The 15723-nt window shown below is 51.1% G+C and overlaps 1 protein-coding gene across 1 annotated transcript in view; it reads left to right on the top strand.

Annotated features, from left to right (window-relative positions):
- The first annotated feature begins 3700 nt into the window (after positions 1-3700).
- Positions 3701-15723, top strand: part of LOC118001950 (ribosomal protein S6 kinase alpha-2) — a 288962-nt gene continuing 276939 nt past the window's right edge. Inside the window, exons 1-2 of the mRNA XM_034992141.1 lie at positions 3701-3794; positions 3885-3938. Coding sequence (XP_034848032.1) covers positions 3753-3794; positions 3885-3938 — 96 coding nt within the window. The 5' untranslated portion in view covers positions 3701-3752. The remainder of the gene's footprint in view (positions 3795-3884; positions 3939-15723) is intronic.

Genomic DNA, 15723 nt, shown 5'->3' with positions numbered 1-15723 from the left:
AAATAGAATTCAGATAGGCCGGGCCAGCCCCCTCCCCAGCCGCGCTTGGCCTCAGGCCGCGTCTCTGGCGCCATCTGCTGTTCACCCGTGCCCGCGCCTCCCCCGCCGGCGGGAGGGAGGACCCCAGCCGGGAATACGGCACAGTTAGATCTAGTCAGACACCCCGGGGGTCAACTTCCAAGGGATCCCAGACCAGAAACACGGACGCCAGCATCCGAGGGGCGAGATGTCTCTGAGTCCGGCTAAGCCACTTGGGCTTGGGGATCGCCTTCCTGCCTCCTCGTGGCCAGCGCTGACAGGCTGCCACGTGCCCGGCGTCTAAAGCGTGTTGCTCCTTTCTCCCACCTCCCCCAGAAGCCAGGTGCCACCCCAACTGTGCAAATGGGGAAACCGAGGCCACCTGGCTAAGTCACTTGCCCAGCATCTGGTGGCGGGAGACAACCAGGAGCCTGAGCCCGGCCTCCCCACTGCTGCACCTGCTGACAGCGCCCCCGCCCCGCCTCCGGGAGCCAGTCCGCCCAGGACCACAAGGTCAGTTCTGCAGTAACATTCCAGGCAAATCAGGGCTTAAAGTGCTGAGCTTTCTCGGCATCCCGCGTACTGATTTCACTGAGGAAGTAACAGCGCGTATTCACTCTATCACCTGGTACCTGGCCAAGTGTGGCTTTGGAGGACGGTGCACAAAGTCTGCGAGGTACTCTCCTGTCTAGTAAACAGGGGCGCTGGGAGCCAGCCAGACCCCTTTGCGTTATAAAGTTGGGTTGTCCGCTCTCATCTACTGAAAGCCCGATCTCCACAGACCCACAGAGTCACAACGCTTGGCCTTCCAGACTAGACATTCCAAATGCCGTACACACTCCAGTGGGTGCCCCTCACTTGTCCCGGGGAACACGACTGCTTTCTAGAGCTTTACAAAAATATTCAGCCATATTGTTTCCAGAATGGTTATTGATACTTTGTCTAGATATTTTTGATATTTTCTTTCAAGTTAACAAAGCACAAACATAGTTGCCCCTGTTCATTTATTTTCCACAAACAAGTCTGAGGAGCTTCCTCTTCGTGGAATACACCTGGAGTCCCATCCGTTTGTGTGAAGTGCTTCATACCCTCGTCACTTTAGTTTTTCCCTGGGGAGCCGGCTGTGATGCTATTGAATTCATGCTAGATGCATTTTGACCAGAACGCAGTCACGGGGATGTACCGGGAAGAGGGAGGACAGGCCTGACTCCTCCAGCGATGGAAACCTGAGGCAGCGTCCTCCCGGGCCACCCCCTTCCCCTCCACCTGTCCTCTGTCTCCTTCCCCACCTGTCATAATCACAGGTGCTCCCAGGGAGGAAAGTGGGACCTGCAGGGAAGTCCTCTCTGCTCATCCAGGAGTGGAATGGAGTAGGGAGGATGGGGGTCAGCACTGTAGGTCTTGAAAGACCCCCTGCTCCCCGCCCCCCACGTTTGGCTCAGGAGCTGAGCCTGGCAGCTGACCATGAAGTCCAGGGAATGGAGAACTGTTAGGAGGCAGCAGAGATGCGAAGGGGTCTGCGGGGTCACGTGGCTGCCAGATGGTTGGTGGACCAGCATTTCACTTCTGTTGAGCCTGATGCCCCCGCTTACTTCACTGACTCCTATTGGCAAAGTGGGGGTTCCAGAGAACGAAGGGGAAAGAAACTCATGACTGTGAGTGAGAGAACATGCAAATTCAGCATCTCGAGTTTTCAGGGAGAGCCCCCAGTATTGAACACCCTGTACTCTCAGCCTCAGCGGCGTCAAGACAGCCTGGGTGTGGGCACCGTGTGTGGTGCGGGCCCCGCCCCCGAGAAGGTGACCAGTTGGTGGGTTGGTCATGAGCTTGGATCAGACAATGGATGAATGCGTGATTCTATGGCACTTTGGGGACTTTATCTGTAAACACATTGACGTTGCATTAGGCCTCACACTCGTTTCGAAGTTACAGAAACCACATCAAACTGGCGCAAGCAAGATGGGCAGTTTATCAGCCCCTATGGTTGAAAAAGATAGGGCTTCTGGTGGGTTTGAACGCACAGGTCCTAACACCACTTCCCCTCCCTGCCCAGGCAGGCACGTTTCCTAGGTGCACCAAGCACAAACTCCAGACTCAGAGCGTCTGCAAAGCTGGCCACCAGGACAGACTGGGCCGGTGGCTCTCCTGGAGCCCTGGGCAAGCCTCACCTATTGTGGGGTACATGCCCATCTCGGAGCAGACACTGTGCCCGGAGAGCGACCAGGCCCTTGTCACGGCCCTGCCCATGGCGATGGGTGATCATGGCAGGGTCATGCTCTCCTGGGCTTCACAGGATTCATTCCCCGTAGAAGGAAAGGTACTTTCACCATGAAGGAAGACAGGCTGCTGAGGAGGAGACCCACGGTGTTTGCCACACACGCCCTTTGCAGCCCCAGCTGCCATACAACCTGCACAAACAGGTCACAGAACGTGTGCGCGCTATTTAATACCGTCCAGCTGGGGGACAAGAGATGGGGACTAAGGGACAGGAGAGTGAGGATGCTCAAGCCTGACTGCACATTAGCATCACCTGGTAAGCACGGGCAGCCCTAATGTGCCAGGATTCTGTCCCTGCACTCCTGATTGATTTCGTCTTGGGGTGTGCTAAGCTCCAGGTGTCTCGGGGCACCTGGGTGGTACAGTCCCTCAAGCGACTGACTCATGATTTTGGCTCAGGTCGTGACCTCAGGGTCGTGGGATCGAGCCCCGCGTCAGGCTCTACGCTGGGTTTGGCGTCTGCTTGAGATGCCCTCTGCCCTCCCCACTCTCTCTCTCTCTCTGTCTCTAACATAAATAAATAAATAAAATCTTTTTTTAAAAAAAGCTTCAGATGTTTCTAATGTGCACCAAACATGGAGAGTCAGGGATGTGAAGAAATTAAGGATATTGAAGATACGCCGGCCTTTACCAGTTCTGTGGGAAGACGGTGATGGTGTAGGTTGAAGTTGAGGAAAATCTTACCCACCAATGCAGAATTCTCTTGCAGCGGGATCTCTGGGCCTTTCTGTGGTCCGTGACGTGGGCACACGTCCCTGCGTGGTCGTGAGCCACGATTGCTAGCGAGGGGTGCAAGAGATTCCTTTAAAGTTTGGTTTCTTTCCATCTCTTATTTTGCAGTAAGTATGAGCCAAGGAGCAGGGAACAGAAGGGAGGTGAGGGAATAAAACAGAAAAGGGAAACTGAGCCCTGCAGTTTGGGGGGTGCAGAAACAAGACCAGCCTTGCTTTCTATTCCCAAATTCCTAAAAGCACATTGCTAAGTAAAGTCTTCAGGCTACTCAGGGTCTTACTGTAGCCTGAGAGCGGCTTGGGGAGAGGCGGGGATGCTGGAAGCATGTTTCTGGCTTGAACCCCACGATGGAAGCAGGCCAGGCTGTTACGAGCTGTGTGCACAGACCCCAGACCCTCGTGGTCCTATAGCCAGAATGATTGTCTCCCAGGGAACCAGGAGCCGACAAGTCGCCTTAGGACGTCTGTCCGGTTCCGTTAGTGATAGCCCCTGCTAATTAAATACGTGTCTGGACGTGAGACGAGTGACTTTTTGTTTTTGTTTTTTTCTGTGTTTTTCTTTTTTTGGCTTTTTTTGGGGTTGAGTTTTGAGGTTGGTAATGGGAACATCATCACTTCCTTTGGCTGAATTGTAAAAGTTGCACAAAAGTTTGCAAGTTCCCTTCTTCTGCTGTTTACTTCAAGCTTTCCTGAAAGCTCGAGAAACTCCCCCAATTCTTTAGAACCATGTGGAAATTAATGTTTAGAAGCAAAAAACGCCCAGGCTTGGTGAGTGTCTACTTGCACTCACCAGCACAGCTGTTCGCCATAAATGCCATCCTGTGACTTACAGGACTTTTTCTTCCCTTTCTGCTTCAGCAGGGCAAATGGGACTCGACCTTGCCTGAGACACAGTCAGCTGCGTCCGTGGAGGTAAGACCTGTTCGAGTTGGCTTGTGTTTCTCCTGAGAATATGAGTTCCACGTTTAAAAGAGTGTTGAGCGCGAAGTGTTCTTTCAGTTTCTTGCGTTACCTGACCCTGCTCAGTCCAGCGGAGCCGGCCGTGGTGTGCTCTTAGAGGGGGGATCCCGCACAGTGAAGTTTCCATTATCTGACGCTCCGGGTTTAGTGATGAAACGCCTGGACTGGTGCGATAGCGTCTTTGTGCAGCAGGGGTCTGCCTTGTGTGCGTAGGTGGGACAGTCTCCTGCTTTCTCTGAAGACGGTGGGTTCTGTTCTGAATCTGTGGGTCGCTGGGGTCATCATATATATGATTCCATGTGCATTATTCCTTTTCAAACTCTACCATGTGCCTTCAAAATAAGCCGGGAGTCACAACAACAAGGGAGCCCTCAGAACGAGGTGACGCTGGGGTGGCGGGCTGGCCCCATGCTGGGTCTGCCGGGAGCTGTGGGACCGTACTGACTGCATGTGGAGGTCAAGTCCTCATCAGAAGCTTGTCTAGGAATTAGGCCTAAAATGGGTCATTTTAGATGAAGGTAGATTTCCTGCAGTATTTCGAGCAGCTATGTGGTTTGAATAGTAACATCGTAAATAAGAAGTTTGGTAAAGTGGTTTTATGGGTGTTTTCACTTTTCCTGACTCCCTGGAAACCGCTACGTGTCCAGGCAAAGCCATGACATCCGTATTCATCGGGGCGAATATTCCCAGCGGGCAAGGCGGGAGAAGACGCTTCCGCGAGTGGTCAGTCTCGCATTTGAGTGAACGAGCTCAGCACTGAGCTCTCCTGTTGCGCTTTTAGCATACTTACGGTATGTCTGCATCCAGTAGATTTTTATAAGTAGCTCAACGCAAAGAACTTGGTCAAAGAAAAGGTTCTCTGTACCATTATGTTGTGTGAATTAGATCTTCCTTATTAGACATAAACATCATGTCAGTGGAACTGAAGGTCGGTGGTGATGATTTATGGTCTGTGACATCTCAGCGTGGTTCTGGTTACTTTGGTTAAGTGATTGGACAGGTGTCTGAAGAGTCGTTTGCTTTGCAGCCTCATGTAAAGACACTCAGAAACAAGGCATGTCGTGGTGGGCGGGAATGGCCCTTCTCCTCTCATAACATCTTTGCAGTCTAGTTTATAACCCGTTCAAGAAAAAAACAGGTCAGCTCTCGTTGGTGATTCTTATCAGAGCTTTATCTGGCTCTCTGTGGTGAGGTCCGTGAGGAGCTGCATCTCACGGAGAGAGAAAAAGTCCCATTATTCTGCCTGTTGTCACACTCCACACTTGGACTGGCCCTGGAGAGCAAGAATGAAGATTCCATACTGCATGTAGTTCTCTTCTTTTGGCCAGAGAAACCGACGTAGGCAGATTGACAAGAACGTAGCTGGTGGGTGATGGAAGCCATGCGGGTGGGTGTCACGCGTGCATCGTTCCCAATAACCAGCCCTCCATGCATGTTGCAGTAAGAGCCACGGTCAGAGTCGGGAACATTTCTGAGAAGAACCATAGTGTGCTTGCGGCTCACATCTAGCTCAAGGCTCTGAGAGGGCCCTGGGAGCCCCGCTGCAGGGCCCGCGGCCAGCCTGACCCCCCTAGGGCTTGGCCACGTTTTCAGATTCAGGATAGACACACACCGATCCGAGCTCACGCAGCATCACCAGGGAGCACGCTGGAGGTCTGAGCAGGGTGATGAGATCTTTGAGTTAGGAGTTGACCTCTGTGTCTGCTCTCCTCTTCCTCTGCAAAAGTTTGCATTCGACAGGTAGTTCGACCACAGGAGGCTCCTGGGGTCTCCTGTTTCAAATCCTAACGCAGATCCGGCTGTGGGGCTGCAGGCAGGTGCTACCACAGCTCTGGGGAGAGACACTACCGTGTTTTCCCAGGCGTGTCCTGGACGTGCTGATCCGGCAGACGCAGCAGGGGGCCGACTTCCGTGTGTTCTACCTGCTCAACCCGCAAGTCGTCTCCAGTTTAACAGCTCTTGGTGTTTCCCCTTTCTCTATTATGGCTTCACTCTTTATGTATTTGATTGTATAAAAGGAAATGTTCAAAGGAGACAAAGGAGGCTCCAGTGCCAAGGGAGGGATGTTTCCTTTTGCCACAGCGCCAGCAGAAGAGAGGGGTCGCTGCACGGAGCCGTTCCTGCCCCTCGAGGGCCGTTCGGGTCCCACCTCTCTTCCTGTCTTCCTGCGGAACACGCACGCCCCCTGCATGGGGCTGCATCGTTCAGCCACCTGTTGATCTGGGGGGGGGGTGTAACCAAGAACAAGCAGATGTTCCCTCAGATTTCCTGCCACCTGGAGCCAGGGAGCGTGGCCGTCCTGATCGTCACGGAGCAGTGCTGGAGGCCAGGGTTGTGCCGACAAGGGGAGACAGACGCAGGCTGCCCGGCTCTGGGGACAGGATGGGCAGCTGCTTGAAGCCTTGCGCCCAGGCCGGGGGAGCGTGTGACGTGCCTGATACGAGCTTGCACATGGCCTGCCTGACATCAGGGGGTGTGCGTGTGTCGTTTTAATTCTTAATAATTTGTGAAAAACCTGTTCTTTTGCCAGATACCTCAATAAGCAAAGAAAATAGCATGGTAACTCAAACTTAATCCTGTGAAAGGAAACGGAGTTGAAGTGCTGACATTCCTGGGACATGAGTCTCAACAAGTATCCGTCCAATGCTAACGCCGCTGCTTCTTGCGAATTCTGGGTGAGCGGAGCCCCGCGTGGAGGCTCACATGCATGTGGCCCCAGCCTGCATCACAGACGCGCGTTCAGTTAGGGTCCCGGGATGGAAAGGTGTGCTCAGTTCTCCTTTCCGTTTTGCTTTCTTCGAATGAAGCTTTAATCTTTCTCGTACTGGACCAAATTGATTCTGAGCCTTGTAGCTTCCGAATCAGGTGGATTTTCCTATTTCTCTTTGTCTTTTTCACCAAATCTTTCCCCGCCTGTTTGAGTCATGAAGCATAGGACTTGTGCTTCTTGATGGTGTGGCAGTGTGAGGTGGGAGGGGATGTGAAGAGATGGGTGACGCGTGGGGTGTAGGTGCAGGGCTCTGGTTTTCACTCTGTTCTCAGGGGTAAAATCCTATCACAGAGCTGGCTCCTCGTGTAGAGGAGCTGAGCCTCCTTGCTAGCTGGGCCCCGGGTTAAAGCGTCTTCATCCACGCCCAGCCCAGCGACATGCTGGGGACGCCAGTGGGGCCTCACCTCGCAGTCCTTGGACGGAAGACAGGGCACGGAGGGGTCCCGGGTCAGGTGGTGGGGAAGGTGCGTCAGCACTGCGGTGGGCCACAGAGCTGGGTCTCGCATCTCCATGGCACAGGTGGGGGCCCAGGGAAGGGTCCAGAACAGTGGTGGTAGCCGAGTGAGCCGCGACCAAGAAGGAGCGCATCTGCAACCTCTGTGGGTGTTTCATTCCCTCCTTGAGTCATCAGGAAAGAGACAAATACACAGTCTCATTTCTGCATTTAATCACTGGATGGTCCCTCCACGTTTGTGTAGCCTTCAGCAGAAACCCTGGAAAGCATATAGGGGCCAGTTTTGTGCTAGGAACATCCTTGGATCAAGGTCATACTTTTAACTTTCCCTTTAGGATAGCTGGAGAAAAACCAAACATTAAGTTTAGGGGAAAACGTTGAACCCCGAATTTTAGCATATTCAGCTATAGCCCATTTCCCAACCAAAACCAGGCAAGATTTATAGAAAAACAAAGCAAAACACCAAAAAAGTCCCAAGGCTTTTTATTAAGTTCTAGGATCACAGGTGATTTTTTTTTTTTTTAAAGATTTTATTTATTTATTTGAGAGAGAGAGAATGAGAGACAGCATGAGAGGGAGGAGGGTCAGAGGGAGAAGCAGACTCCCTGCCGAGCAGGGAGCCCGATGCGGGACTCGATCCCGGGACTCCAGGATCATGACCTGAGCCGAAGGCAGTCACTTAACCAACTGAGCCACCCAGGCGCCCCACAGGTGATTTTTTTGTCATACTTTTCTATAGTTTTCCAAGAATCCTATACTCCTTATAAAATAATTATATTTGAAAAAACTAATTAGCTAAGGCTCAACCCATCCTAAAAGTATTAAAATGACTATAATCGTTGGGTGGTAATGTATTACAGATGTCTTGGGTTTAGTGACATATGGAAAACTCTAATATCTTAGGTGATTTCACCAATTTTAGGTGACATTTCATGACATTTAGTGACAAACAGCACAAAAGAACTCAATTCAGTTAACTGACAAGTCATTGCAATTTACTAATGCAGCCTAAAAGAGGTTGCTCTTGTAATTATGGATCCAAGCAACCCAAAGGGAACTTTCTGTTTGAATTTGTAATTCGCCTTGTGACTTCCTCCTATTGTAATCATAGCCATCAAGATATTGACCTCAGGTGAACGTGGAGAAGCAGGAAGCTCTCTGTGGCAGATGTGGGGGGATGGTGTCAGCAGAAGGACCGCTCATCACCGAGCACCTGCCACTGTCCCCTGCAACTTTGCATGGCGACTGTTCCTTTCCTCTTCCTGCATTTCCCAGAGGAGGAAGTGGAGGTCAGGGGGAAATGCAGTAAGTTGCTCAGAGTCATGCAGCTGAAGGGGGAGGCTCAGCTTCTTGTCTTTCAGACGAGTAGGATGCTCTTTAAATTCTTTTATGAATGCCGGCTCTACATCTTACATCCTGAGCTTCAGTTTAGGCAGCGTTTTCTAAATTGTGGTCTTGGGGGGAAAAAAAGAGCTACAGGAAATTATGGCTATCTTTTATGATCTATTAAAGGGTAAATAAAGCTATTATTTTTTATGACGGTGCAACTTATTTAAGCCTCTGCGCCGAGGTGTGGGTGCACTGGGGAACCGGCCACGTCGACTCCACGGCTCTGCAAAGTGTCCGAGCTGGGAGCGGTGGGAGGAGGGGCTGGCTGCGAGCTCAGGGCCGCAGATGGTCGCTGAGGTCCTGGAGAAGGCCCTGCTCGACGGAGCCCGGCCTTATGGGGGCACCTTTGGAATAGCAGCCCCCGCAACGCTGAGCTTCTCCCAGCCCTGGGTTTTCTACGCAGCACAGCTTCAGAAAATCTACTTACGCGTCTGGAGATTTTATGGTCCTTATGATGTCAGGCCCACAGTTGCTTCTACTGGTTTTTCCACCTGAGGAGTTGTCCACATTCTCAGAAAGCATAAGAAAGGACCAGACTAGAAGCCCATGGAGCTGGGCTAGCGTCCTACCCTTTCCCCACTTAGCTACTTGGTAACTATGACCTTGACCCCGGCCGTGTTACCTGCTGGGCCTCTGGACTGCATGGAATTAAAGATGAACGGTCAGATCTTTTAAGTACTTTGTTTTTCTTTCATATATGTTTGGACCTACATGGATGTGCATGTATAAATATATAAATGTGTGTTACGTAAACATTTCATGCATTTATAAAGGTAAAGATGTCTGTTGCTGTTGGTCTCCAGATTCCTTTTACAAACACTTTCCCTCATGTTATTAGAAGCTGCCCATTCCTGATGAAGGGTTTCCACTTCATTTCTCAGAGAATGCTAACACTTTAGCTCCCATTCTGCTGGAGACTCACGGCCCCCACGTGGGCAGCATACAACCCCCTCCTGACCTATGCACCTGCTAGTCGTGGGCTGGCTCTCCTCCCGTCTAAACCTCCCGGGAGTGCCTTGTCTTCTCTCCTTCCCTCTCTGCCCCATTATGATCCAGTCTGGTGCCCTCAGTTCCATCACAACTGCTCTTATAAGAAAGGGTGAATGAAAAATCACAGCCTGCCTTCTTGGACCAGGTCTGGGCTGGTCGGTCTGATTCTGTGAGGCCCCGAGAAATGGGACACCTGCACTAGGTCTTACAGGGGAAGACCCGCACCGAGGCCCTGAGGTCTACGTTACCGTGCCTGATGGAAGCGTGAACGGATGCTTTCTGTGTTGGCGGTGGTTTATTTCTTGGGCATAACTGTGCAAGCTGGAGGACGGATACCCAATGTGACAGCAGTAGCAGTCTCTTTAAAGCAGTGGCCAATGCACAGGGAGAGCTGTTTTTCAAAATTATATCTTTTGAAAATGTATTTGGAAGATGAATATGCCAGGATTGTCATGGAGATCTACCACGGCATTCAAGGCAATTTCTTGTCCGTCACCATGACAACATTCAGTCCGCGTGCCCACATATACCTGCAATTAAATTCCATTAGAAAGGAAAGGTCGTTAACACCAAGCTGCTAGATTTACCACGACCACTGTTTAGCTAGAGACCAAAGACTTGATCTGTTTTGCTAATGCATTTTCAAAAGCAGTAAGTCTTGGATAACTACTCTTTCATCCTTATGGGAGTTTGAGTTGAATTGCAGTTGGGACACATCAGCACACGTTACAGCCAGCCTGATGATTTGAGGTCCGGACTGTCCAGACCCACGGCTCCCCATTCCTCCCGCCCTGCTCCCTCTGTGCTCACGCACACTGCCACCAGGGGAAGACAGGGAGCGAGAACTGTCAGTGAGCACACTGTTTCAAATGATTCCGGCGAAACGTGGGGTGCAGAAAAGATGACATTTTTGGCTGAGCTGCTTTCCAAGTTTTCTGCGTTGCACGTTAACCTGAGCCGGCCCGTTTCCCAGGGAAGGCAGCGGCCTCACGCCCCTCACCGTCTGCAGCCAGAGCGGGCTCGGCGTCTCCGCCCGGAGCAGGTGCATCGCCCTTGTGTCAGCCGGGGGCTCTGCTGAGATGCTTCCTGTTTAACCCTGGGGATTTCTTCTCTTATAGGAGACCAGATAGATACGCCCTTAGCAGTAGATGTTGAAGCCTTTCATTTTATTCTTCCTGGAAAATAATCAAAGAAGCTGTGACCCCAGATGAGCCCACTCTCCTCTCTTCGAAGAGCCACCCCCTCAGGCAATGCTGCTGTTAGCTGTGTTGGGAACCGTTCCCATAAGAGAAGCTTTGTTTTCAAGGGGTTGCATCCGTTACAGATAGAGAAAATAAACTTTCTGTGTGTATTCCCTGCAGTGGTGATAATATTGGAACCTCAACAACCCTCTCTCCACCAGCAAAAAGTCAGTAAAAAATTCTAAGTTTCAGTCTAGTCTGGATACAGTATTCTTTTGCTAAAGCAGAGGATGATTGAAATAATTGAAATCTCCAGGAAGGATCACAGGAGCCCAGGTTTTAAGGAGAATGTTTTATACGGTCCTCCTTCCACCCTCCGAAACACCGTGGAGTAGGGCTTGACGCTGCGTGAACTTCTCTTTTAGGGGAAAGGCATGGAACTAGAATGTGTTTTCAGCTTCCGATGCTTTGAGAATTCCAGACTGAATTGTGCAGGGACTATCTGGGCCCCAGTGAAGGAAGAGATGAGAAATTGGTGTGAACAGGGAGAACACTCACTTCTAGTAATTTCCCGATGTTAGTATTTTGTGCCAGCTTTCAGTAGCAAAATGGAATAGAGAGGTTTTTTGTTTTTCGTTTTTTTGTTTTTTGTTTTTTGTTTTAAGATGGGGGCACTTTTCTCTACTGCCATAATTTGGCCTGTGAACAAACCGTGCTTTGTTCTCAAATAAGCTCAGGGGTGCGACCATTCTCCTCAGAATGGACTAAGTGCAATGGCTCCAGAATAGAAAAAGATGGGTGCAAAACAGCAGATGTATGGCACATATTCTGAAAATCCCGTAGTCTAGGTTCCTAATGAAGTCTTTCCAACGGGAGGTAGGATGAATAAAAATTCTGCCTTAGAATTAAGCCCCTCTGAAGGGCTGACCTGGTCATTGCTCTTCCTGAAGTTCTTATGTGACCTCTGTCTGAGATGGGTGTGTGTGTGTGTGTGTGTGCGCGCACAAATAGGACACAGACCGGGATGAACGTGTGCAAGTCTGAGATGTGCATATGTGTTCACACTAATGGGACATGGACAGGGATGACGTGTGTGAGTCCGTTCTGCCATTCGAGGAAAGGAACATATAGCGGATGCGCTCCAGAGGCAATGGAATGAGTGAAAAGATGTTTGGTTGGAACAGATTTCCTGGGACAGCAACCACTTGAGAGCGGACAATTATACAACCAGTTTCATTTGATTGGGAAAGACGTCTCCTTGAACGTATTGGTGTAAGGAAGGGATGGACCGGGCCACCCAATATCAAGGCAGTTTCTGTCCCTTTCATCTTCAATTTCTTCTTTGTCTTGGAGTCCTTCTTTTTATAACCTACATTTTTATACCAGTTTATTTCCACACCTGCACCCGCAACCGTGACTTCTGTTATCTGTCACCCAAAAGCTGAGTGTCGGTTGGTAGCTTTTTGTGCCGCATCTTTAGGTCTTCAGAGGAGGAGCCGATTTATGCACTCACAAGAAGCTTTAAAAACACCAGCGTTGTAGGTGCGACCCTGACCTCGCTCCTGGCTCACAGGTTTCGTGCGAAACCTCGCACGTTTCTGGCACGGCGAGATAAGGCTCATGCAAGTGACGGCTGCAAAGGCTGGTTGTTCTGCAGGAAACATGGGCGCTCCGTTTTCACCAGGAAGGCAAAGCAGATTTCTCTGTTGCCCAGCAGGCCCCGCTCCCAGTTAGCCTGTGAGAGTGTTTAGTTGAAGATGGAAAGCGCGTGTGTGTGGGTGTGTGCATGCATGTGGCGGAGGTGTTAGTCAAAGGGTGAGCAGTGAGTGATGCAATCCTTGCCTAATCCGTGTCCATTAGTTGACTCGGTGCCACCTAAAACAAGAAGCCACCGTTTTTACCTACCCCTGTCCCGCCGGGGTCTCCTCTGTGTGGCAGTGCTCTGGGGCTGGAGGGTGGGCGGCAGGGAGGCGTCTCCCCGCCTGTCCCCTGCCGTGTGTCCGACACTTTGGAACGTTGGACTTCTTCCCCGCGAAGCTCCTGCTTTGATGGATTCGACCGCCAGATGTTGTGTGAAAGGCTGTTAGGCCTCCGCAGAGTCAGCGAGCTCGCATGTGGAGCAGGAGGGATGGACAGGCTCCAGGCGATTCCTCTCCTGCTTTCCCCTTTCACTTGGGAGCTGGCCAGGCTCTGCTCGCCTCCGCCCGAACAGCCCACCCCAGTGTGCCCGGTGCGCCCGGCGGGAGGGAGTGAGCTTCCACCCAGTGGCAGGAGGTCCGAGCTGCCGCGGAGGGGCGGAGGGGCGAGGTGGAGGGCGGGAAGAGCAGCAGGGGCGGCTGCGGGGAGCTGACAGCCGCAGGGGCAGCGTGACAATGGCTCAGACACACTGTGGACCAGCCCCTGGGTTCCTGCCGGTAAATGATGATCAGGTTGCCGCACAAGAAACTGCACAAACTCTTTCTCAGGAAGGTAAGGGGGCAACCGGGCGCTTGCATGGGGAGTCCTGGGGGGAGTTCTGACAGTTTGCCCCTGGGAAAGTCCTGCTGCCCTTGACCTCCACTGGGCGAGGCCTGAGGTCAGAGCTCTTCCCTGGGGAGAGCGAGGCTATCATCCCTGTCTGCGCCCCAGGCACAGGTCAGGGGCGGGGACAGAGAGCAGGTCCTTGTTTGCACTCGCCTTGGTTCTCAGGGCTGCTCCAGCCCGGATGGATGCCGTGTATTACTCTCGAGTGCATTTGCACAGTCAGGGAGGTCGGGTCACTCACTCATGGGTCCGCAATGTTACAGGCAAAGGGAACGAAATACGACAAAGTTGACGTTTATTGAAACTGTTACTGAAACCTGACGTTTTAGAAGAGATTCAGATTCAGCAGTCTGCCCTTACCTTTTTTTTCCTTTTTAAAAAACTTTTCTATTGTAGTAAAATAAACATCACGTAAAAATTTGCCATTTTCAAAATTTGCCATTCTCATTTACCATTTTCATCATTTTCGAGGGTCCCGCTCAGGGGCATTAGGTGCCTGCACTTAGCTGTGCGGCCGCCCCCACTGCCCATCTGCAGAGCACTCTCATCTTCCTGGACTGAGACTGCCCAAGGAACACATAGTCCCCACCCAGCACTCACCAGTTTGTCAGGCCGGCGTAACTCAGACGTGTTCTAGTCCCATGCAGTGAGTATGCGTCACATTACGGTCCAAGCCAGGCTGAGAGGCAGCTACAGTCTGTCTGTCCGATTTGCTAGAGAAAGTGCTTTGAGTTGTATCCCTTTTGGGGGGGATGGTTACGAAATACAGGGTTTTAAAAATCACCAACATACCAACATGGGTATGGAATTTGTGAGTCAATGCTTTTTTGAGAAAACCTGTGATTTTCCAAATTCATATATATATTTTTTTGTGTTAGACAAGAGATGTTCTGATTTCTCTTGTTTCTCTTTAGTAAATATCTCTAAACGGATGTATGCTTTTTATATGCAGATGTGGTTAATAAAAATGTTATTTGTAGATCTTAATGCATGAAAATATAATTTGAAGGTAAACTTACGTTTCACTTCAAAATCACTCCTGAAATACTATTTTTAGTGATTTTTTAAGGTGAATAAAAGCTGTTTCCGTCACTTTTGAGCTTGAGTAAACTGAGACATTAAGGAGACAAGGGGCATGGCCGCCATGTAGAAGCGGAGATGGATCTACACGCACAAGTTCACCCTGGACCTGCGTCCCCTCCCCCACCCCGCCAGCCCACTGCCGTCGGCACTGTTCCCAATGTTAGCTGTTGGTGCCATGTGCATGAATCCTGCGTCTCCAGGAGCATGTCCTCAGTGGTACCCCCTCCTCTCCCCAAAGACATCAATAGAGTTAACAGTTGTAATCAATATGAGATTAAAAAATAAGTAAGTGCATGTGGAGGGGAAGGAAATAAGGCAGAAAAAATCTGAAGCTCGGCGTGAGGTGACTGCCCCAAATGGAGGTCAGCAGGTGCTGCACGCTTATAGACGGCACGCCGTGGGTGTCCTTCTCAGACTGCTGGCTCCCCAAGGAGTGGGATGCACACAGCCTGAGCAAAAACAAACAAAACCCCCAAACCAGGCGTTCAGGTGATCTCTTTGTCCCTGAGCCCAGAGGCCTTCCTAGAGAGGGCAGCACGGGAAACGTGGTGAACAGTGTCTTCTGCTGAGTGCACAGCATTTCTTAATAATGTTTTCTGTAATGCCCTGAATTGTAGGCTCAGGGCGTAAGACCCAGAGACAAAGCAGAAAAGCACTTCTCTCAGAGGTCGGCCCTCTGCGGTCCAGGCAAACAGCTGTCTGCAGATCTGACATCAGGAACGTAAGAAGCAACATGGACATAATGCGTGGACATCAGACCCTCAGATGCTGCTCAAACTTTCGGGAGGGGGTCCGTGCATTTCGTTAGGATGCTGTGGCCCTGAATTTGGGTTCCTTGACAAGGATAGGAATACAGAGTTTCTGTGCTGCGGGTTATGAGGAGGGGCTCATAAATTTGGGGCACTAGAAGGGGTCTTAGAAATCACACAGCCCACTACTTATTTTCTAGACAAGGACACTGAGGATCCCAAACACCACAATGGCCACGATCACGCAGAGAGTGCATGGCAGAGTGCGGCCCTTCCGAGCTCCACTGAGCCCTTTTCTTTATACCGTGATGGGAAGATGTGTCATGGGTCAGCACTGCCCCCAGAGAACTGGCATAGTGACACCTACCCACCTGTGTTAACCATTCTTTATCTTCCTTATTTGACACTCTGACATCTGGGGCCTTGCTGACCCCAGAGAGGCTGTCCCTCCCACGGTGAGCCAGGTCCTAGAGACAGCAAACAGCTCACTGGGAGTGTGCCTTTCCCATGCAAGCCAACCCCCTCTGTGGGGCTCTCCCACTCTGGGCCACTAGCCCCCTGCCCTTATCGCCCCAGAGCAGGGACCAGACAGCTAGCC

This window comes from Mirounga leonina, unplaced genomic scaffold (assembly GCF_011800145.1).
Source record: "Mirounga leonina isolate KUSES-001 unplaced genomic scaffold, KU_Mleo_1.0 Mir_55, whole genome shotgun sequence".
Classification (NCBI taxonomy): domain Eukaryota; kingdom Metazoa; phylum Chordata; class Mammalia; order Carnivora; family Phocidae; genus Mirounga; species Mirounga leonina.
Note: the sequence above shows the minus strand (reverse complement) of the source record. Positions and strands in the feature narration are given on the sequence as shown.